Here is a 21,826-nt window from a genome sequence, read left to right as displayed (position 1 = left end):
TGACACTTCGGCTAGGGCAATATTGCTTATTCGCAACGAAATTCGACATAAATGCCCTTTTTACCATAACATCGTGCAGTTCAAACTGGTTTGAACTGCTATGGCAGCCACACCTCTAGCAATTTCTCTGGCTGCGAGAGCGATTCGCCTATTCAGTCCCCAGCATTCACAATCATCACATCTATACTTTAGTGCTCAGACAGTCTTTAGCTACGACCCATTCTTTTAAGCGTTTTGTAGTGACTCTTGTTCAAATTGATCTTGTACCGTTCTTGTTGTACTTCTAGTTGGCGACTGATTTCTGCGTGAACGTTACTCGTGGCATCATCGCTGAGAATTTACTGACGACGCTAGCAAGTGTTTCTGGATACTAACCATTTAGGTGCACCTTACGGTATTTGATTGCATTTCTAAAAACGACTCCCGACTGGAGAATAATAGCAAAAGATCAGAACTTGTCGAGCTCAGGTCGCGACTGCTCCGACTTCTAATTTCATCCCCTAGCCGATTCCCCGTCATATCTCGATCGCGACACTACCGGAAGCGCGTATTTGCTTTGACTTAATGTCCACAGTAGCAATCCCTACTACTTCTTCGTTTCTCTCCCCCACGTCCAGCACTCCCGAGCCTCGGCGCCCGGACGAAGACGATTACAACATGGATCAGCCGCTACACTCTGACGTCGAGATGCTTGGTGCAGAAGATGACGATGATGAGATGTTACTTGACGAAGACGCACAAGTGGAGCATGTCTCTGAACAGATACAGAATACTGCGTCGTCCCCGCCCGGGTCGAGCAGGATGGAGGAAGATGAGAAGGATGGTGGGTTCGACATTGCGATCGAGGAGGTCGACAATGAAAGAAATGGCCCCGAGGAGGACGAGCAATTGTTAGATGCTGATAGGCCCACGCCAGTTGCTGTTGTGGAGGAGAACGTGGGCGACGACGTCCTTGATGAGTTGGATGCTGAGATCACTGTCGTCGAAACTCCAGCGGCGACGGTAGTTGAGGATACGCAGGCCGTTGGGCAGCTCCTTGCTGAGGAGGCTACAAGTGAGCCTGTGGTCGAGCAAGTCACCGCTGCAGTCGAGGCGGATGCCAAAGAGCCAGGATCTGAAGCAGTCCCAGAAGCCCGTGAGGAGGAAGTAGTGGTCCCTGAGGTCACTGAGGTCTTTGAGGATGAGTCGCATCCTAGCAAGGCCCCAGTCGCGCACGACTTGCCTGAATCTCAGGAGGTCGTGACAGAGGAACAACCTATTCCCAAGCGACAAACTGACGGGGCTGAAGTAGTTGTCGCCATAGACGAGGCAGACGTATCTCCTGATGCGGAGGTCGAACAAGAAAATCAACGGGAGGCGCCGCCAGGCGATACCGTTGCTCCCACAAGTCTGGAACATGAGGAAGAGATCGAGCAGACGGCAGGCGAGGTGCGCAGTGTCCGCACAGATTTCCCAAGCATTTGTGCAATTTTGCGGAAAGATGACCTGAATTATCTGCTTTGTCCATCCGACGTTTCTGATGATCTTGTTGCTGAGTTGGAGGCGCAACCAATCTTAGAGGACTATGCGATTCTATTGCAGCCTTTGGTGACTATGTTTGCGGTATTGAGAGGTATTTTTAACGATGCGCTTGCAGCGGATTGCGAGCTTGTGTTAGAGGCTCCGCAACTAGGACTCTCTGTGTCTGAGGTAAGTCTAACGACAGTAGCGGCCGTCTTGATGAGACGGTTAACAATTTCCAGGACAACGTTTTCTGCCACGAGGTGACAATTTACGACTTAGTAGAACTGTATTCAGGACTGAATGTTAACGACAATACGGACATTTCCAATGCGCCATTTTTTATTCATCTCAATGCGCAAGTCAGATTCCTTTCCCGGTTTAACCATATTGCTGAGGTAATCAGGCAGGGCCGAGGACTGCAATACTTGTACGACGAGGATGCCGCAGCAATCGCGAAGTCGCAGACAGAATATCATACAAAAGGGGTTTATGATAGCGGTGAGGGACAAAGATTGGATGCCAATACAGTCGAACTGGAGGCTATTGCTGTGAATGAGGCAGCGGTTGATACAAGTAATTATAAGCAAGAGGCTCAGGCAGCAGATGATACCATAGATAAACCTGTACATTCAGAAGCAACGCGGGACGGCGGCGAAAAGGCATCTAATGGTGTGGATAATCAAGGTCAGGGCCACGCTCTACCTGGTGTGGTCAACGGTATGATGGTATTCAGATTGCTGCATTGATAGTTGAAGCTAACATTATCCTAGGCTCAAATGATCTCCCTTCTGAAATCACTGATGGTGGCAAGTTGAGATCCCAAGATGTCGTATCGGAGGGAGAAGAGTCTGCTCAGACTCTGCTCGTAGGAGAAGAGGAACCAACTTCAGCCATCAGTGCGGATGTAGTAGTCGACAAGCCAGGGAATAGCAAAAGAAGTCACGACGATCTCGATGATGATGATGACCAGATCGTCGTTCCAGAAGGTATACTGTACTGCAGTTGACTGATGGTTGTGCATGCTAATATCTGGACTAGATAAACGAGTCAAATCAGTCTCCGAATAACTGCGACAAGCAGTTTGTTCCCTATCTTGTAATGATACTTACAGTAATTCAGCAGAAGCCTACGTTACGGCGCGTCACGAATGCGGAGAGCTGGTATGGTGTTAGCGATGTTGAAATGCACGTTGGACTGCCAATATAGTTCCCGACATCGGTTTTACGTCGGTTACTTGTTCGTTCTCGTACTGTTACCGACCTCGATGACCGATGTTGACGATTTCATGTCGTACGTCATGGTATACTTCGTGGCGGCATGCATTGTCTGAGTTGTGAGCTCATCCATATTTCCCCGAGCCTGTTACTTTTGATTCTCGGCGGGGATCCAAGTGTCTCATGCGTGTATATATTTCTCTCTGATAGCTGAGTGAGCTATGTCCCACGTTAGCTATCAGTGAAATAAGGTAGTATTTTATTTTGTGTTTACTTTATCATGGATTGATTTGTTAGAATTCGACTTGTTCGTATCTCGAGCCTTTACTACTTATGTATTTTATTCCCGAATGTTTGGCTAACGGGGTTGCAATCTTGCGCGTGATTCGTTATACGGAAAAAGTAACTTTGCCATTTGTCTGTGTCTTAAAAATGTTACGGCGGTCAAATTTATTGTATTGAGCAAACTGGTGGGACTTCACCAAAGCCTCCTGATTGTGTGGCTGCGCGACTAAATCGTGTGCTGGCAATAGAGTTGCCGCGCAAGGCAACTTGACTTCCGAATAGGGCAAGTGTGGTTTGCGCGCCTTTGACGCGGTTCGCCCCGCGGTTTGCTACCTGCGGCGGGCGCGCTCCAAAATTGGCGTCGTGCGCTGCATCGCGGCCTCCTTTGGTTGTCGGTCTGAAGTGGCCAGATTTGCACAAAGGATAAAGGACCTCGTCAAAACCAGATTCGCTTGCCGGCTAAGGTCTGCCCAATTTTCATTTGCCAACATCAAGGGTCCTTCTTTCTTCAAAACTTTCTATACCCTGCTTCAGTCGGCGCGTCTGGGAATTGCTCGCGTGCGTGCTACTTTGATATTGCTCAGTCGTCGTGCAACGTCCTACTCGATTCCAGCCACGGTTCATTGTCGCCCCTCGTACGGTCCGCACCTAACCGTCATTCGCCATGTTGCTTCCACTCGAAGTTGAGGACAAGTATATAGGCCTGGGACTTGCTATAAGTAGCAGTTTAGCTATTGGTGCGATCTAATTGCTTGGTTTTTAGTACCTGTAGCTAATGCGTTTGACTTAGGCACCAGTTTCATTATAACAAAGAAGGTTTGTGGTCAATTGCTTGCGTTTTTGGGCTCTATTTCTATGCTGCCTGGGTATTGGGAAAGTAAGGCTTGGTACTGACGGGCTTCAAGGGTCTTATGGATGCGTCCGACAAACATGGATTTGAAGGCAATGGTTACCAGTACTTGAAAAATCCGATCTGGTGGGCTGGCATGATTACAAGTAAGACCTTAGCCGTCAAGTGTGTTCTCTACAGGACATAGATTTTAACCTGGACTTTCCTGCAGTGGTCATCGGAGAAGTCGCTAATTTCGCGGCGTACACGTTCGCACCCCCTATTCTTGTGACTCCATTGGGCGCGTTGAGTGTACTGATAGGGTACGTGGACAGATGATAGCTTTTGGGTGTGCTGTGTCTAGCGGCTAATCTTTTTATTGCACAGGGCAGTATTGGCTGCTATCTTTCTTAAGGAAGAGTTAGGCGTGTTGGGTAAAATGGGTTGTGCCATTTGCTTGATCGGATCCGTGATTATTGTCCTCCATGCTCCACCAGATAAGGAGATCCAGACTGTTGACGAAATTTTGATGTATGCATTACAACCAGGTACGATATTAGGACAGTAACTCATTTAGAGGGCCTTGTGGTTAATGTGCCTGCTTGCTTAGGATTCATGGTATATTGCATTGCTGTTGCAGCCTTTGCTGGTGTGATGATCTACAAAGTCGCTCCCAAGTACGGAAGGAAGTCACCATTGATCTATATCTCAATCTGCGCCACTGTTGGATCAGTCTCTGTGATGTCGATCAAGGGCTTTGGAATAGCCGTAAAGCTCACTATGAGTGGAAACAACCAGTTCACACATCCATCGACATACGTGTTTGCCATTGTTGTCGTAGTTTGCATTCTAACCCAGATGAATTATTTCAACAAGGCATTGGACCAGTTTGATACATCACTTGTGAACCCCATCTACTACGTCTCCTTCACTACCTGCACGCTTATTGCCTCCGCAATTCTCTTCCATGGATTCAACACGACGAGCGCTGTCAACACACTATCGCTTCTCTGTGGCTTCCTCATTATTTTCAGTGGGGTGTATTTGCTTAACATCTCCCGGAAAGATCCCAACGGTCGGAGTTTCCAAGCAGATCGTACAATGGATAGCATCCCTATGGAAAACGGTATCGCCAGTATCCAAACGCGCCGGAGCATTCAATTACCTCGGAACAGCTTTGGTGTCCACAGACGTAGCAACTCCTTACGGCAGGAGGCGCGATTGATCGGCGAATATGATGAGGAGCAAGGGCTTGGTTTAACTCGGCTGGACGAAGAGAACAGTCCCGAAGAGGATGACGACGACGACGACACCTACCATAACACAATTAAGAACAGTGGCTCTATGAAGAGTCGGGCGTCGAGCGAAGCCTCGCCAATTGACACGGTTTGGGAGAGACCATACGACCCGTATAATCGGCATGATTCCCCCAGAGGCTCAAAACATGCTATCGTTTAATTGGACCGCACCTTGTTGGTTTAGAAAATAGACATACAAGTTGTACGTATTTCCGGTTTTGGTTTATTGGCGTCCCGAAAGTTATGCTTTTATGTGTGATTTCATTTCGTCTTGGGTTGTATACCATTTTGGATTTATTGATGGGGTATGAACAATTATTCTATCAATGAATGACGAATTCTGATTGTATGTATTTTTGCATTTCCTGCATTTGTTATGTCACGGATAGGTATGGTTTCTTCCATGTTTGTTCATCGTCATTATTGTCTCATTGTCTGGGTATACATATGTATGTCTTGTACACTATTACAAAAATTTGGTCTGGACTAGGATTGAATCTGTCGACGACTTTGTCGATATCACAAATCTAGTTTTAAAGTTCCGCACGATCAGGCGCGGCAACGAAGCTCTCGTCAAGGTATATGTTATCCACATGCTGAGGTCACGAGTCTCTTGCGTGTGCACAGTAATGACAATCAAATTACAGAAGACTCCATGTCAACAAAAAGCGCGATATCACAAACTCAAATGCAATCGTGCTTTTTCTCCTTTTATCGCTTATACCCAAGAAATGACAAGAGGAGCAGCCCACGCGCCCGCGCTGGTAAGCGCCTGGAGATTCGAGACGAATATGGTGTTGTTGACATAGGTGAAGTTGGAGATTTTACTCTCGCCGAGGCTGACAACGCGGGGCTTGGAGTCGACGCCGAGAACCGTGACGCTGGCAAGTGGCTGGCAGACGTCGTACGTGCCTCGAGGGAACGTGTAAAGTGAGCCCTGGGTGGCGACAAAATCGACAACCAAGAAGTCCTCGACAGCGACAGATTCGCCGTCGTCGACGTAGAGAGTACCCCGGGCCGAACCGGCCTTGTCGAGTGCGACTGTAAGACCCCAGTCATTCTTGCGCGACTCCGTCGTGGTGTACGCGGGCTTTTGGGTCGGGATGATGTAGCCGCCGCGAATGTGTACGTTGATGTGGCCCAGTGGAGCGGAAAGCGTGATGTTCTCGCCTGGACCAGCACTAACGGGCTCGTGCGTGTAATAGTCGTACCAGACCTCATCGGGAACACCAGGGAAAACTCCCTTGACGTAATTCACGTGGGGTTCCAAGACGGGACTATGATCGTTAGGAAGCTTCGGAAGAATGAGAAATACAAGACATACGTAACAAGGATTGCCTCGCCAATCAAGAACTGCGTCTCAACAGACGCCAGAGATTTGTCATCAGGAAACTCCCACGAGAGAGCACGCAAGGCTGGCATACCAGTCTTGCTGGCTTCGTACATAAGCGTGTAGTAGTACGGCAAAATCTCGTATCGGATAGCCATGACCGTGCGAGTGGCTTCAGCGACGGACTCCCAGACATACGGCTCCTGGTCGATGGCACCGAGATAGTTGTGGTTACGATAGAAAGGGAAGAACGCGCCCAGTTGCATCCATCTGTTGCAAAGCTCCATATCAGTGTTGCCGTTGAAACCACAGACATCGACTCCGAACATGGGGATACCGAAGAGACCGAAGGAAAGAGCCTGGGGAATTGAGAAGTACATGTACGCCCAATCTGCGCTGTTGTCACCGCCCCTATTTTTTCGTTAGGAAGGTTCAGAAGAATGAGAAATCCAAGACATTCACCAGTGGCCAGTCCACCTGCCGGAACCAGGGAAGGTCGACCGCGATATGATAAATGGACGCTTGCCCGGGAAGACCTCAAGGAGAGCGTTGTAAGTGGCGTTAGTGATGCCGTAGCCCCACAAATTGTGGACGTCATACTCAGGAGTGCCATCAGCGTGGGTGGCATTAGGTGAAACAGCGTGAATCGCAAGATCATGGGTTCCCTGCTGGTGGTTGATGGCATATGGCGGATAGTTGATGTTACCCTTGCCAGGAGCCTTGGTGTTCATCGGATTGGTAGAGACAGTAGTCGAACTAGTGGTCGTGCTCGCCGTGGTAGATGGCTCAGGAGTATGCGTGTACGTGTACCAGACGGAGTTGTAGTACTGGAGATCGGTCGAGTTGGTCATGTTGAAGCCAAGAGGGAATGTTGTCGCAGGATTACCGACGTCGAACGGGGGATGAACGGGGTTCTGGCTATAGTTCTGAGAACCACAAGAGCCAACGCAGAAAGATGAGACTTCGTTCATGTCGAGCCAGATACCATCAAAAGGAACCTTCTGGTGCCAATCCACCATGGCCTTGGTCCACCAGTCCTGAGCACCAGACGCCAACCAATCTGGATAGACTGTATAGCCGGGCCAAACAGCACCAATGTAGAGTGATCCATCGGGATTTTTCAAGTAGACGTCAGCCGCAATGCCGTCGTCAAACACCGGATAGATATCAGATTCGTTCAGTGGCGATGGATGATAGATGGCTGCGTCAACGATAGGCACGAAATGTTGGTGGTTGGCATGAAGGTCATCAAGGACAGCCTGGAACTTTTCAAGCGGATAGCGGTAAGGATCTGTGGTAAAGTCCTTGTACGAGTCCATGTAGTCGATGTCGGTCCAGATAGTTTCAAGGGGAATGTTGAACTTGCGAAAATTTTCGATAACCTCGCTCAACCGATTGCTTGAGTTGTAGCCCCATCTGCACTGGTGGAATCCGAGAGACCAGTATGGAATCAAATTTGGCAACCCAATGGAGGAAACGTACTGAGTAATGACGTCTTTGACTGTGGTTCCGGAGAAGAAGTATAAGTCAAGCGTGCCACCGAGCAAGCGCCACGTGAGAGACTCGTCTCGGATCAGTACCTCCTGGGCATGAGAATTGCGAAGGTAGACGCCATGCGTCGTGTTGGTGTCATAACGCTGGTCAACATAGATGGGGTGAACACCGTAGATGTTGGCGTCAATTGGGTCTCCGACGTCGTTTGCGTAAAGAGTTTTATTGGCACCCGGTTCCTGCTGGAAACCATGAATCGACTCACCGAGTCCGGTGATGAAATGCCCCTTAGGCAACGACGTGTTGAATTGGATGAACTGGTTCTCGTAAACGAGCGGGTTTCCAGCTGTCGAGAATAAAATCTCACCGGTCGACTTGCGGACGATGGTGAAACTGAACGGAGACGCGGTATAGGCGAAGACCAAGTCGGAATCGATGAATGGAGTAAATGTATCGATACCAGGCTTGGAGACCAAGGTCTCGGGCAGAACGTAGACGTAGGTCAGGTCAATAGGCCGGATCTGGACGTTGAGACGCTCTGCGGACTGATAATCGACAATGAGCGAAAGCTCGTCGAAGTCGTAGCCGTAGACATTGCACGCCTTGAGAAGTTTGAGTCGGCCGTACAACCCAGTTTTGGTGGTTTTCAGACCAGTTAAGCTGTAACCCGAGCAGACCTCGTTGGCATCGACAGCGTTAGGATCGAAAATGTTCGGATACTGCGTCCTGTGGCAATGTTTAGAACCGAGTTGACGGGTCAGATCTTGACATGACTTACACTCCCAATGTGGCCCACTGAGCGAGAGAGACAACCTCACTGGCAGCAGATGAAGTAGCACTCGCGGTGGAGGAAAGTACCGAAGTCGAGAAGGTGGACTTAGCCTTACCGACAGCAGAAGAAGCCGAGACTGCGGATCCGGCAGCCAGGAGGGCTGTGACGATGGACGCGGTCTTCGTGGGGAACAACATCGTCTTGTCTGCAGTAAGGGGCAATCGGGTGGGACGACTACTGGAATGAGCGGCAGCATAGGAGTGGGAAGCTGGCTTTAAATGATGATGAGCAGGGAACAAAGTAATTTAGCCAGAACGTAGTCAAGAAATAATGCAGTTAGTATACAGATAGCATATTTGTTGGGACCACACGGTAGGACCACGAGGTACCAACGATCGGCTGGACAGCTCGAAGCAGCAGCAGTCCAATCCGGCGATACATGAACTGCGTCATCTATGTGGAGAGCTTGCGGGGTCGTCGAAGCGGGCCGGCAGAGGTGGTTGTTGACCGGGATACCACATCTGTCAACTGAATCATGGCATATACTCGGCGCCAGAATTAACATTCTGGTCTAACCCGCGTGTTAGCAGTAGCCGGACGGAAAGGCCAGAGACAAGAAGGAGGGGTCAATACGGGGATACAGAAGCCACCACCGTACATGATATTATAGGCCGTGACCGCTACGCCGCGGACATCGGATCGGCCGGGTCACAACTCAGCAGAAGCCAAGCTGGTATCCGTTGTGAGGATTGAGAGGTCATGATGGGTGTGCTGCGCGATAATTGTGTCCGATCCAGCGCAGTTTCAGCATTACCACGGCCGTCGGACCAAGGTTACTGGTCATGGCGGGCATCTCTCAGGTGAGCTTAATAATTGAACCTTGAATTGGCAACCGCTAGGGTCCGGTTTGCACACCTACTCCCCTCCCGGATTGTGGTTATTCCAGTCGCCAGCATGTAATTTTAGCTCGCCGCTCTCTACTCTCTGTCGCGAATTTATCCGGTCGCCAGTTTTCGGTCAACGATGCCTTCCCCATGGCGGCGCTACTGATCCCGTTGTGTTCGTCGGCATCGTCTACCCAGCCTGCTCTCACACAGTCTTCTGAACTATGTAACCTGAGTATCATACAATGTCCAAGCTGGCGGAAAGCGGTTAACTCGACCAACAGACGCAATACATGTCAATGAATGGGTGAGCGGAGACTGTGCAGAGTCTGCTGTCGAGAACCGAGGTCGCTTTGCCGGAGCGGTGCCCGAGATGCCGTCCCAGATCGTTAAGCTTCCGCATGCAGTAACCTTATTTTCCCCGCTTTGGCAGTCGAACTGCTCCAACTGCTTGTCCGTTCCTGGGCCGTCTCCACGAGGCCTTAAGCTTGTTTGGCTCAACGGGTCTCCCACTCCCTGCCACTGGATTGTCCAGACCAGCTGTGCATTCTGCTTGACGATTGAAGCTGGCACGAAAGTAGTCAACGCGGAGCGTTGCATTCTGTAGTGGGGCCTACGACCACGCGGGGTAAGGTTTTCGGGCGGAAAAAGCCACTCGACTGCAACGCGCCAAATACGCAACGGCGGGGCCCAATCTCGGAAACTCCATCTTCACGTTAAGAATCTAGTCGGCCTGAGCCGTATGCCAGACCAACAATATGACCGTATCGAGCCCTGGACTCACTTGCATGCCATGTTCAACAGCTTCGGAGAGGCAGCGGGGTCAAATTAGCACCGACCTGAAACGCAATTCGAATATGCTAACTGTGGAGTCGTTCACGCTCAGCACGGCTACATCTGTTCTGAAATTTTCTTGGTCTTGACAGTCTTGTCGATGTGCTTGAACAAATTACAGGTTTTGTGCACGCGACGATCTCATCCTAGTCGCCAGAAGTTTCCCAATAGGTCAACAGCAAGGCCGATTTACCCGCTGTGATCCAGCATCCACTTTGATTGTGCTCCACACGAGTTTGCAGGTATAACCTGTCCCGTTGCAAACTCATTGCTGCTCCCGTTTCATTCCAGTATGTGCCGCCTAGAATCCCGGCGGCAGTTGGTTTGATTTGCCAATTTGTGTTTAATATAAGCAACATCAGTATCTGAATGAACATTATTCACGTTGGCCAATCTGACAGCGATATAGCCTCGTCAGATCTTGGTAATGAAGCGCATAACAGCACCCAATGGAGGACCTATTTTGTCTGTGTTTATTTTACGTATTACCGTTCATTCTGGTAGATGTAGCCCTCGATGTGACCAAGTTTACTTAAGCCATTGCAAATATGCACGCCAAAGAGATCAGACTCAGAAGGTCCTACAAGTTGCATGAACTTGCTAAGTTGAGTGTGTTCTGATTGGAAGTAATAATGTCACTTGTATTAAACGGCCACCAAACCCCGGATTTGGTGCATCTCTCGTCAGAAGCTTTTGGCCTCTATTACGCTAACCAACGCCCCGCTGAATTGGTTGCGATTCAAGGACAACTACTAATCGAAGTCCTGCGGTACGTTTCCAGAATTGCGTAAATTTTTTATAACCTCATTGGCCGTCGTGATCAAGCCGATTAGAAACAAACCATATGGTACGAAACCCGTTTCACGTCAGCGACGACATTGAGCTCACCGCCCAAACACTATTGCCATCTTTGCAAAGTTGTCAAAATATTCAGAAACTTACGAACGAGGTACCACGCAGTTGCAGACTTTACCGAACCCCGTACCACCCTCGATTTTTCGACCAGTCTGCGACTACTGTTTCGTTTTGTGATCAGTCGATTTATACGTCGAATTTGGGATCAGATCGACAGAAGAGGTCACTAATGCCAACGCGTCGTGCTGGTTGTTTCCATCACCGTAGCCATTATAATGTCATCCGCAACAACCACCGCTGCAGGCGTCACGGCATTTAGTAACACTACCACGCCAACGACATCGACAACGCTATTGCCGCCCGCAGCGTCACTTCTCGACCAACTTCTTGAGAACACAAAAAGTCTGCCGAGAAATGTAACGGGTCTAGGGGCTATCCAACTCGGCGTAAGCGAGATTTCCTCGCAGACGCGTATTCTCCGCGACAAGGCAACGCCTTCTGCCGATGGCGATACAAAAGCGCACTATTTGTTGGCGGGAAGCGGGATAAATGCTGAGGACATTGCGCACGATCTGGAGACGGTTACATTACCCACAGCGCTCGAGACCACGGCACCTAGTACGACAGAGACGGATATTGCGGGATATTTACGATATAAGAGAGAGGAGAACATCATTGCCTCGATCGAAGATTCGGTTAAACAGACGGCGCGCAAGTTTGACGCGTTTGTGAGCGCAAATATTCGATTAGATTGGAACTATGAGAAGTTGCTGGTTTGCGAACATTTTGGTCTAGTGCCGCGCGGGACGGCAAATAAACTGGGTGCAGAGCTCGGGATTGCAGGGCACGGGACCGGAAGTGGGACGCATCAGCTACCGTTGTCGGGCGCTGAGGCCACGCCTGGAAGAACGAGGGTGCCGTCGGCTACTACGGCCGCAGGATGGAAGAAGTCGTCGCTCGGCCGAAGTGTTCTTGGCCCGGTTTCTGGCGCATTGGAGTTTTCTGACGTTGGTGGAGTTGACACGGCGATCCAGCAACAGCAAATGGGATTACAGCTGCAAAGTCGGCAGCAGAGGTACGCGGCCATCATCGCCATCCTGAACAATTGTAGGCTTGAACATAGAAGTATGCCATTAATTCCAGAGATGGCTGAGGTTTCAAAGAGTTTTGGAACCGATACGCGGACACTCCAATTGAGCGATTCGTGGTTAATACTTGGCTCTGTTATTCCACCGGAGACTCCCGAACGCAGATTCGCGAGCGTATATTGTGAGAGTGCTGAAGATTCGCCGGAGAGTATTCACATGAAGAAGCTCATCGTGCAAGGTTCACGACGATATCTCGAAAAGCAATTTTTCAATATTGTGGAAAACGATATTGCGAAATATCCACAAGAGGCGCAGCTCGGTGGTATTCCATCAGTCGAAAATAAGATTCTGGCGTATTTGAAGCTCAGATTTTTAAAGAATGGAGCGTGGATGAAGCAGAATTTACAGGTATGGGTAACCTCTTCAATTCAAGGCATAGTGTTTTGCTAATTATTTATAGATTGTCAATAATGTGCCTATATGGGCTCTTATATTCTACCTCTTTCGCTCCGGCCATCTGCAAGAAGCGCTTGACTACACAGTACAGAATGAAGGATATTTCCAGAAAATAGAGCGAACATTCCCAATCTATCTTAAGGTATACGTCAAGTCTGGAGACGAGCGCCGCCTTCCCGGGGATCTGGCCGAGCGTCTCCAGACTGAATTCAACCATCACATTCGCGTCTATGACCCTAAGACCGACGACCCGTACAAGTATGCTCTTTACAAGCTCATTGGTAGATGCGAGTTGAGTCGAAAGAACATTCCCGAGGTGTTGCTTATTGCAGAGGACTGGATGTGGGCACAGTTGATGATGACTCAGGATTCGTCCTCGGCGACCACAGACGTGTTTGGCATTTCTGCCGCCGAGAGATACACATTGTCCGACCTGCGAAATATGCTTGTCCAGTTTGGAGCACGACATTTTAATCCACGCGGTAACAATCCTGGCGTCTACTTCCAAGTTCTTTTGCTTAGTGGGCAATACGAGCGCGCAATACATTACATTTACAAGTACCAGCCGGTGGATGCCGTGCACTTCGCCATTGGGCTGGCATACTACGGATTGTTGCGGGTCTCCGCTGACACCACATCGCTTGACGCAGATCTGTTGACTGTCGACACACAAGGACGGCCGGAGATCAACTTTGCAAGATTGTTGGGATATTACACTCGAGATTTCAGACGGACTGATCCTGAAATCGCGGTGGACTATCTCTCCTTGATTTGCTTGTGCGGCGACCTGAAAATCGGTGACAAGGGATTGCAGTACTTGCGACTCTGCCACGAGGCTCTGCGGGAACTTGTTCTTGAGACCCGCGATTTCGCAGTATTGTTGGGTGATGTTCGCGCGGATGGCACGCGTGCGCCCGGCATTATCGAGCGGAAGATGGAGTTAATCAAGATCACGGATGAACAAGAGTACTTACGGATGATCACTGAACAGGCTGCCGAGCAAGCAGATCAGGACGGACGAACGGCAGATGCGGTGCTGCTGTACCATCTGTCGGAAGAGTACGACGTCGTTGTCGCGATTGTTAACAAGACGTTGGGCGAGTCATTAGCGATCGCCGACTTGAGTTCGGATGAGGTCGGCGCCGGCGTGAGCATGTCACTCGCAGCTGCCGAGGACCCGGTGCAGTTGGCACGTAACATGATGGCCGTTTACTCCAACAACAGTGAGATTCTCCGCAAGGTGACGGCGAAGAATCGGGAAGCGTGCGCGATGCTTTTGCATATCGTTGAAGCGCGCCGGGCATATGAGGACGGCAGGTGGGAGGAGTGCTTGGAATGCATCGCAAACGTGAACGTATTACCGATGGAATTGACGAACGACACTGGAAGCATTCGTCGTCGAGCGCAGCAGTTTGGCGGGCTGGACGAGAGTGTGGCGAGGAATGTGCCTATGCTCCTAGTGATGGCGATGGAATCTTGCGTTCGAATCACCCGAGATATGGATGCTAGCGCCTATGGTGATGCTACGAGAAGCAAGGTGAGTGCGATTTGATGACTCACAGGTGGATGGGGTCGATATTTGGGGGCACGACGCATCTCCCGACGTCATTGCCGGATGAATCGCCTATTGTCAAGAACTAGTGTTCGATCAGAGATGCACAGACTAACAAGAAAGCAGAAAATTGGAGAATTGCGTACGCGAGCGAAGAATTGTATGATATATGCGGGTATGATTCAGTACCGAATGCCAAGAGAGTAAGTGTTTTACAATTTGTGTTTGGCGTGTGTGCCTGATTTCCCTTGTTATATCGGGTGATTTTCTGTTGAGACGGTTGGTTCAGCTGAGAAGATGGAGAAAGTCATCACGCTTTGGCAGGGTGCCCATCGCGGTTATCATCCCAGAAAGACTTCTGAATGCGTATTCTGGCAGTTTGCTGCCAGATTCATCTCTTATCGATAGGGATATCCGCGACGAGTGTTGTCGATTACGGAGCGCGAGTTGTTGACAGTCTCGCTGGCGGGACGGAGCGTTTGCGAGGTTATAAATCCTCTCGTGACCTGAATAGCGATCGGCCCTCGATGGCATGAAGGACGGATTCCAGAGAACAAACTCAGCCATGGATCGTTTCTTGTATTCGCGCGGGTGTCGGGAGGTTCTGGTCCTCCTCCATCTTCTTAGCTGATAATCGACGGGACCCTCATAGTGGTGTTTTCCTGGATTACTGACTTGAGTTTAGGGTCTATGGCAGACTTACGCGCATGGAAACTGAGCTGTGAAATATCTAGACATGGGCGAGTATGTTAGGAGAGAGTTGGGGCCTTCTGCACCATGGCTTGGATTGCTTGTATAGAAGAGTTTGTAGGTGTGTAGGTTAGGTTAAAAGTCGTAGTTAATTGCGTATGCATGTACTATAATTGAGTAGAATGCAACTTTTGTGCGCGACTGAGGTCCAAATAGGGAAGCGTCCGAATACTTCAAGGTTGCTTCCTATTTCCGTCGTCACGTGCGATGTTTCGAGTCCGGAAGAGGAAGAGCGGCAATAACATGATAACTAGCAGGAATAGTCGATAAGGTTCATACTAAGGGAAAGCTGGAAAGGGACCCCGTAGGGTCAGCTCCCGAACACCGGACAGCTGTGGTCTGACCTGTTCCATACATGCCTGTCCACAAGCAGGAGACGAGGCTTTTGCTACAATCAGTAAGCTTCTCCGGCCGGTCTTGTCAGATTTTTGTTAATTCAAGGGAGTTTGCAGACGGACTCAAGTGGACCTGACATACCATACGTGTTAGTGCTATTTATTAAATCATTATCAATGGGGCGTCCTCACGCCACAGGTACGTAAAACCTTCGCCGGGCAAGCCAGTTTGCGTCGGGCGGGGCAACGGGTCGACTCAAGCACGGCCAAGCAAATCAAATAATGTGGAAGGAGCAATCTAGCGACGAGAAGCTTGTTCTCCAGAACCCGTCGGAAATATTAGCTTGATAAATATATATTGGGCTGTGGTGATACTTGATGCAATTGAACGTTAAATCAACGATCAATGTTGACGAAATCGACGCCCGCGACTTTCTGACAAGGACCGCGGTAGGGCTTAGCTGTGTGATGAAAGGATTGGGCAGGTGTCGCGTGCGAGAGCTTGTATCATAGTCAGATCTATGGCCGAATGAGGAGGGGCAGGCTAGGACTGGGCCGGGGACCGCAGTCGAGTCGAGATGGCGGCTTGGTAATTTTTGCCGGTATCGTGATCTGCAATCACGAGACGAGGATCATTGTTTGTGCGACCCAGCTACGCGAGCCGCACTGTTGTTGTACAGAGGCGCACAGGCACGCGCCAAAAATACATGTGCGGTTACGTCATAGCAGAACCACCCCTGTGGCGGTGCGCCCGTATCTAGCCCGCGTTTATCTCGGCCGCCACGGTCGCCTGCGTCATTCCCAGCCACACTTGTATCGCCACTGGCACAAGCGCGCGTCATTTCCTGTTCTTCGGGCATATCCACGCTGTCGCGTGCCATTACACACCTCATCCAGGTCGCCACTCGGCTCCACGTCCTGACGTCTGAGCTCGCCGCTCAGAGGTTTGTCAGGTTTCCTTATTAATTCCGTCTCGTCATAATTTGCTCCTTGCTCTTCACGTCTTAAAACAGCTCCACATCTGTTCAAGTCTGCTTCACCACTTTTCGTCTACATCCCCTACTCGCCCTCGTCCTTGTCTCTGCTCACAGCTCCCCGCTGGGTATCTGCTAGTGCCATCAATGGCCTCCTCCGTCGTCGACCGCCAGGCCCAGCCTCCGTCGCCTCATCAGCACCAACTCCAGCATCCCCAGCAAAAGCAAACGACTTGCGATCGTGCCGCCCAGCATCTGTTACGTGCCCGTCTCGCGATTCACCGTCCATTTTCGGGCACCCTGGGCAGTCTTTCTACGCCTTCATTTTCAACGTCTGGACATGGAGTACCCATAACACCGATGCCCCAGACTCCAGCGCCTACTGCTGAGCCAGCATCGGCGTCGTCCTTCTTCGACTTGCCTCCTCCTCCGACTCCTCCATGCTCCATTCCGTCCCAGTCTGACAACGAGGCTGAGGACTCCCCGAGCGAGTCCCCAATGTTTAAGAACCTTGCGCCAACGGCATCGTTCTCCTCGACATCATCGAACTCGTCCGATTATTCCGGCCCGTCATGTTTGTTCGCAACGTCTGGCCCCATTAGCGGTAGCATTAGTGCCACGTCGTCCTCCTCGTCAATGTCATCGCTCCAGATGGGCTCATCGCCGCGGAATAGCGCTGCCACTGCCGATATTGACGCCATCGCACCGATCTGCGCGGCGGACTTGGGCTTGCACATTGCATCTTCACCGTCAAAGGTCCTGATTCTCGATGTGCGGCCGTACGCCCAATACGCCACAGAGCACATACGCGGTGCCGTAAATCTATGTGTTCCATCTACATTACTCAAGCGGCCAGCTTTTACTGTCTCTAAGATACTCGACTCCCTTGCACCAGAACAGAAGAATCGTCTGAGCAACTGGAAGTCTGCAAAATCGATTATTGTATACGATGGCTCGTCTAGTATGCTAACTTCGTCGTTACCTTTATTCCAGACTGCCCGAAAGTTCTGCAATGATGGCAGTTTTGAAGGGCGTGTATTCTTCTTGAAGGGTAGGTTCTCGCAGTTGTGTTCTGTATCTCGCCGTATGCTGACTGGTCAAGGTGGCCTCTGTGATTTTAGTCAACGACTACGTGATTTCGTTGAATTTGGCACGCCATCGTCAGCCGCATCGTCGAGCATGACGACGACTGCCACTGCCACTTCGACTAAGAAGTGCGAATCGCTTTGTCTTCCCATTCTGTCAGGCCTCCATCTTCCTATCTTCTCTAAGAAGCAACCACTAGTTAATCCGTTCTTTTCCAACATTCGCCAAAACATGGACCTCGTCGGAGGTGTTGGCGATCCTTTACCCGTAAGAATCCCCGACAAGTGCACACCAAAGATGCTTTGCCGATTGCCCTTGTGGCTTCAAGACGTTGTTTCCTCACGTGATGGTCCGAAACGAATTGCCGATAGGTTTTTGGAGATTGAGAAGGCGGAGAAAGGAAGATTGGAGGCCGCTTTTAGCGGCTCGTGCAGCATCACGTCCGTTTGTTCACTGTCGAAGCTGGCAGCGAAGCAGGAGTCTGAAAAGCACGACCAGAAGTTTTCGATAAGTGCGGCTTTGGAGCGTGGTACAAAAAATCGATATAACAATATCTTTCCGTACGATCACACGCGCGTCAAGCTTTCATGCTCGCCTGGATCGTGCGATTATATTAACGCGAGCTTTATTAGCGCGCGTGGAAGCACGAAACGATACATTGCTACGCAAGGACCGCTGCCTGAGACGTTTGCCGACTTTTGGTCGGTAGTCTGGGATCAGAATGTCCGCGTTATTGTTATGTTAACGCCGACAAATGAGGGCGGCCAGGTCAAGTGCCATTCGTACTGGCAGGATAAGAGATACGGTGTGCTTACGCTCACTCTCCTATCTGAGCAGGAAGTCGTGTTATCACCAGATACAAATACCAAGGTTCGCATCCGTAGGTTTTCGCTTTCGCATGCCTCGCAGCCGTTTTCGCCACTGCGCGAAATCACACACATTCAGTACGTCTCGTGGCCCGATCTTGGCACTCCAGCGGATCCAATCGATATCGTTGCCCTCAGCAAGCTTGCTGGAAGGTTCAACTCCGTTGACGATGGTGAAGCAGCTGCGGCTACTCGTCCTGTTGTGGTTCACTGCAGTGCTGGCTGTGGTCGTACTGGTACGTTCTGCACGGTCGATTCCGTGATTGACATTCTTAAGCGCAATAAAGACTACGACAGTCCGACGTCTCGGAAGACCGAGGATTTAGTTGCCGAGGTCGTGCATGACTTGCGCACTCAGAGATTGTCCATGGTGCAGTGTCTCCGTCAATTTGTCATCTGCTACGAGAGCGTCCTCGTCTGGAAGATCGACCAGCTTGAGAAGGAGGACAACGATGCCATGCATATCGAGGACATCAAGACTGCGAAGAGAGATGTCGAGATGACGGACAGCAATGCCTGCTACGGGACGGACAGTGAATGTGATTGCTAGATTTTAATTGCAATTTGAGTTTTATTAAGGCTAATGTTTAGTGTAATTGGTAATATTTGGGCTTTGGAGTTAGTCGTCTCTGTGTGGTATTGCCTAGTGAACTTGGTCGAGTTGGTGATGTACGTCATTTTGGATTGGGAGCATCTGTATCATATGCGTTTGTCATTCATGTTGAAAGTAGGTCGCTTGGTCTTTCGAGATTTGTTTCGGGCATTTGAGTTATGGAGTTACTTGTTTCTTAAAGTCCTGATTGACGATCGGTAAATGAGTGTGACAATAGATAGTTAATAGTACCTCTGTTACAAGAAACGAACTAATATACATGCAAGTCTAGAAATCTTGCAATCCCAACAACGCCAAGTTACTCCTTCAACTTCTTTATTTCGGGACTAATCGCGAATCTGCTCCGGAGCGTCAGCACCGCCGCTCTTTGCGCGCGGTCCACGATGCGGGCAACACTATCAACATCCGCCAATATACTCTTGTCTCCCCGCTTATCAGCCGCTACCAATTCTGACAACAACACGCCGGCGAAGGAGTCACCAGCGCCCGTGACGCTGACAATCTCGCCCGTGACTTTATGGGCTGGGTGATGTCGGACAAGGATGCACATATTCTCTCCTTGCCCGCGGATTTTGCCGCCCCGCCACATGACGAAGCCAGGGCCGGTGGACAATTGTCCGCTTCCGACCATACGGCCGCGGACTTCGCTCTCCTTGGCAAGTTGGACCGTGATCACGCCCAACTCTCCCATCTTGACAAACAAGTTCGGCATGAATGGGAGTAAATGGACCGCCATCTGAACCAATCCCTTCTCAACGACCGGCCCCAAGATCCCGCATTCTCTTGCCATCCATGCGATCGCTGTCCGGAACTCGGTCGTAGTCCCCATGGCGTCAACGACGTCCCACCAGTCCTGGCGCTCAAACAGACCCAGGTCACGGGCATGCGAGAACAGACCTTCTAACTCGATCGAGTTCGGAGTCATGACGTCCACAGTCGGTGGATTAGGCAGTAGACTTGTAACGCCGACGTCGCTGAGTTGTAATATTGTCTGGGCTTTCATAACGGCCGTCGGTTCCAATAACACCTTGGCACCGGCTTCCCGCGCACACAAGATCGCCGTGGAAAGTGGTTCCTGGTCTAGGTTCGCGTCAACGCCGACCCAGAACGGTGATTTCCCAGCGCGCACAAACTCGGATTTGATGTGTGCGGGCGATAATTGCTCGACGAGCGCCATATCCGCGCACGCGAGGATCAAGTCGCCATTGCGGTCGTGCATTGCGATGTACTGTGCGGTTCTACCGTCATCGATGACAATCACTCCGGATAAGTCGGGCGACGTTGCCGACGCGAGATTTAATGCCGCCGGCAGGTCTCGTGCGTCCGGACCGACGGCTGAGATCATTCGGACTGTCGTGTCAGGCGATGACGCGTATGCGGTTGCCAAGCAGACGTTGAAGCCGACGCCGCCCGGTGTCCGATGAATAGCGCCTGGGTTCGAGGTGTGGATCCAACTCGATTGCTTGTCGAGCACGCCGTGGGTGAGATCGCAGGTCAAGTCGATAGCGATCGCGCCGACAATAAGACAATCTGCGGCGTCGTTTTCGTGTGATCGTTGTATAACCGATAGTGATGCTGATTTGGCAGCTGTCGCGAGCGTAGACGTATTCGCTGGCTGTACTGCTGACGAAGAGGAGATCTATGAGTCCAAATATATGAATAACCAAGTCTATATATTCTTGACATATCAAATTTACTACAAGAGGCGTATGTACAGGAAAGCCACCAAACTTCTGTGGGTATTTTGTTCGCCCCTACGGGGTCTATATGCACAAAATCATGGTCTCACCTCGTCGTCCGTCCTGTTCTCTATTGCACTCAATGCCTTGGCGATTCCGACTCCCATTTTAATGTTATTCTTCACAAACCCGATGTTGGACTCTAGCGATCGTCCGTCCGTGAGTTCAAGTATCCGGTTCAACAAGAACGGCGTGATGGCTTTGCCTTTGATGTCGGCTTCATTAGCCGCAATGACGGCTTTGTTGATGATCGCATCGACTTCGGCAGCTGGAATGTCAAATTGGTGAGGCGCTGGAATGCAAAAGAGCATTCCCGACTGTAGTTGAAGTAGTGAATTCGCGTCTAGAAATCTCAGTATCATACGATTAAAAGCAGATCAGTGTCCACGTACGAATGACAGCCGCTGCTTCTTCAGCAGTCGCAAAGTTAAATGGGGAAGGAATACCCGAATCTCGGGAGTAAAATGCCGGAAGATTGACACCCTTAGGTCCGTATGTCGACACGTGTACACCCTTGGTCTCCAAATACTCAAATGTCTTCTCCAAATCTAGAATCGCCTTTGCACCTGCGCTGACGACAGCAACTGGCGTCCGACCGAGTTCCTCGAGATCGGCTGAGATATCCATCGTTGCCTCCGCGCCGCGATGAACGCCACCGAGGCCACCCGTCGCGAAAACGCGGATACCAGCTAAGTGGGCGAGAACCATTGTGCCGGCGATGGTGGTGCCGCCAGTGACGCCGTGAGCAACAGCATAGGCCAAGTCGCGGCGCGAGATCTTGATGAATGAGCCGTCTTTGGGTGGTTTGCAGAGATACTCGATCTCCTCATCACTCGCACCGACGGTCGGGCGGCCATTCACAAGGGCGATGGTTGCTGGGACAGCGCCTTCCGCGCGAATAATCTTGTTAAGGTCGTGAGCCATCTCGAGGTTGTGCGGATATGGGATGCCATGTGTTAGGATTGTCGACTCAAGCGCAACGACAGGCTTGTTGGCGTGCACAGCTTCCTTAACTTCCGGATCGACAGTTATATGTGAGGGAAATGTGTGCACTCGGCGGTTCCCCCGCAGA

The 21,826-nt window shown here is 50.5% G+C and overlaps 7 protein-coding genes across 7 annotated transcripts; 4 read left to right on the top strand and 3 right to left on the bottom strand.

Annotated features, from left to right (window-relative positions):
* The first annotated feature begins 426 nt into the window (after window positions 1–426).
* Window positions 427–2,823, top strand: POJ06DRAFT_108692 (uncharacterized protein). The gene is made up of 4 exons (XM_056184023.1): window positions 427–1,689; window positions 1,743–2,220; window positions 2,274–2,489; window positions 2,542–2,823. Exons 1-4 carry the CDS (start codon window positions 565–567, stop codon window positions 2,568–2,570), a joined length of 1,848 nt encoding a protein of 615 aa, XP_056044072.1. The 5' UTR covers window positions 427–564; the 3' UTR covers window positions 2,571–2,823.
* A 421-nt stretch (window positions 2,824–3,244) lies between these two features.
* POJ06DRAFT_108642 (magnesium transporter NIPA-domain-containing protein) lies at window positions 3,245–5,374 on the top strand. The gene is made up of 6 exons (XM_056184021.1): window positions 3,245–3,739; window positions 3,793–3,818; window positions 3,908–3,998; window positions 4,064–4,154; window positions 4,219–4,379; window positions 4,442–5,374. Exons 1-6 carry the CDS (start codon window positions 3,667–3,669, stop codon window positions 5,287–5,289), a joined length of 1,290 nt encoding a protein of 429 aa, XP_056044071.1. The 5' UTR covers window positions 3,245–3,666; the 3' UTR covers window positions 5,290–5,374.
* A 379-nt stretch (window positions 5,375–5,753) lies between these two features.
* POJ06DRAFT_108667 (glycosyl hydrolases family 31-domain-containing protein) lies at window positions 5,754–9,373 on the bottom strand. The gene is made up of 4 exons (XM_056184022.1): window positions 8,729–9,373; window positions 6,922–8,676; window positions 6,454–6,870; window positions 5,754–6,406 (listed from the first exon to the last, which is right to left on the bottom strand). Exons 1-4 carry the CDS (start codon window positions 8,917–8,919, stop codon window positions 5,848–5,850), a joined length of 2,922 nt encoding a protein of 973 aa, XP_056044070.1. The 5' UTR covers window positions 8,920–9,373; the 3' UTR covers window positions 5,754–5,847.
* A 1,990-nt stretch (window positions 9,374–11,363) lies between these two features.
* POJ06DRAFT_253256 (Nup93/Nic96-domain-containing protein) lies at window positions 11,364–15,230 on the top strand. Its single transcript, XM_056187612.1, has 4 exons — window positions 11,364–12,791; window positions 12,844–14,376; window positions 14,518–14,594; window positions 15,077–15,230. The coding sequence occupies exons 1-4, from the start codon at window positions 11,571–11,573 to the stop codon at window positions 15,114–15,116; spliced, it is 2,871 nt and encodes a 956-aa protein (XP_056044069.1). The 5' UTR covers window positions 11,364–11,570; the 3' UTR covers window positions 15,117–15,230.
* Window positions 15,231–16,296: 1,066 nt separating this feature from the next.
* POJ06DRAFT_253251 (protein-tyrosine phosphatase-like protein) lies at window positions 16,297–19,244 on the top strand. Its single transcript, XM_056187611.1, has 2 exons — window positions 16,297–17,501; window positions 17,553–19,244. Exons 1-2 carry the CDS (start codon window positions 16,598–16,600, stop codon window positions 18,950–18,952), a joined length of 2,304 nt encoding a protein of 767 aa, XP_056044068.1. The 5' UTR covers window positions 16,297–16,597; the 3' UTR covers window positions 18,953–19,244.
* Window positions 19,245–19,313: 69 nt separating this feature from the next.
* POJ06DRAFT_197317 (Ribokinase-like protein) lies at window positions 19,314–20,861 on the bottom strand (the record flags this gene model as incomplete). The annotated part of the gene is made up of 2 exons (XM_056185069.1): window positions 19,314–20,654; window positions 20,805–20,861. The coding sequence occupies 2 exons, from the start codon at window positions 20,859–20,861 to the stop codon at window positions 19,314–19,316; spliced, it is 1,398 nt and encodes a 465-aa protein (XP_056044067.1).
* A 12-nt stretch (window positions 20,862–20,873) lies between these two features.
* POJ06DRAFT_186478 (pseudouridine-5'-phosphate glycosidase) lies at window positions 20,874–21,774 on the bottom strand (the record flags this gene model as incomplete). The annotated part of the gene is made up of 2 exons (XM_056184775.1): window positions 20,874–21,097; window positions 21,147–21,774. Coding segments are annotated over 2 exons (852 nt in total), but the record flags the coding sequence as incomplete, so codon positions are not given.
* Between the last annotated feature and the right edge of the window lie 52 nt (window positions 21,775–21,826).

This window comes from Lipomyces tetrasporus, assembly GCF_029532465.1.
Source record: "Lipomyces tetrasporus strain NRRL Y-64009 chromosome Unknown POJ06scaffold_5, whole genome shotgun sequence".
In the NCBI taxonomy this organism is placed as follows: domain Eukaryota; kingdom Fungi; phylum Ascomycota; class Lipomycetes; order Lipomycetales; family Lipomycetaceae; genus Lipomyces; species Lipomyces tetrasporus.
The sequence above is the reverse complement of the archived record's forward strand: the minus strand, read 5'-3'. Positions and strand labels throughout refer to the sequence as shown.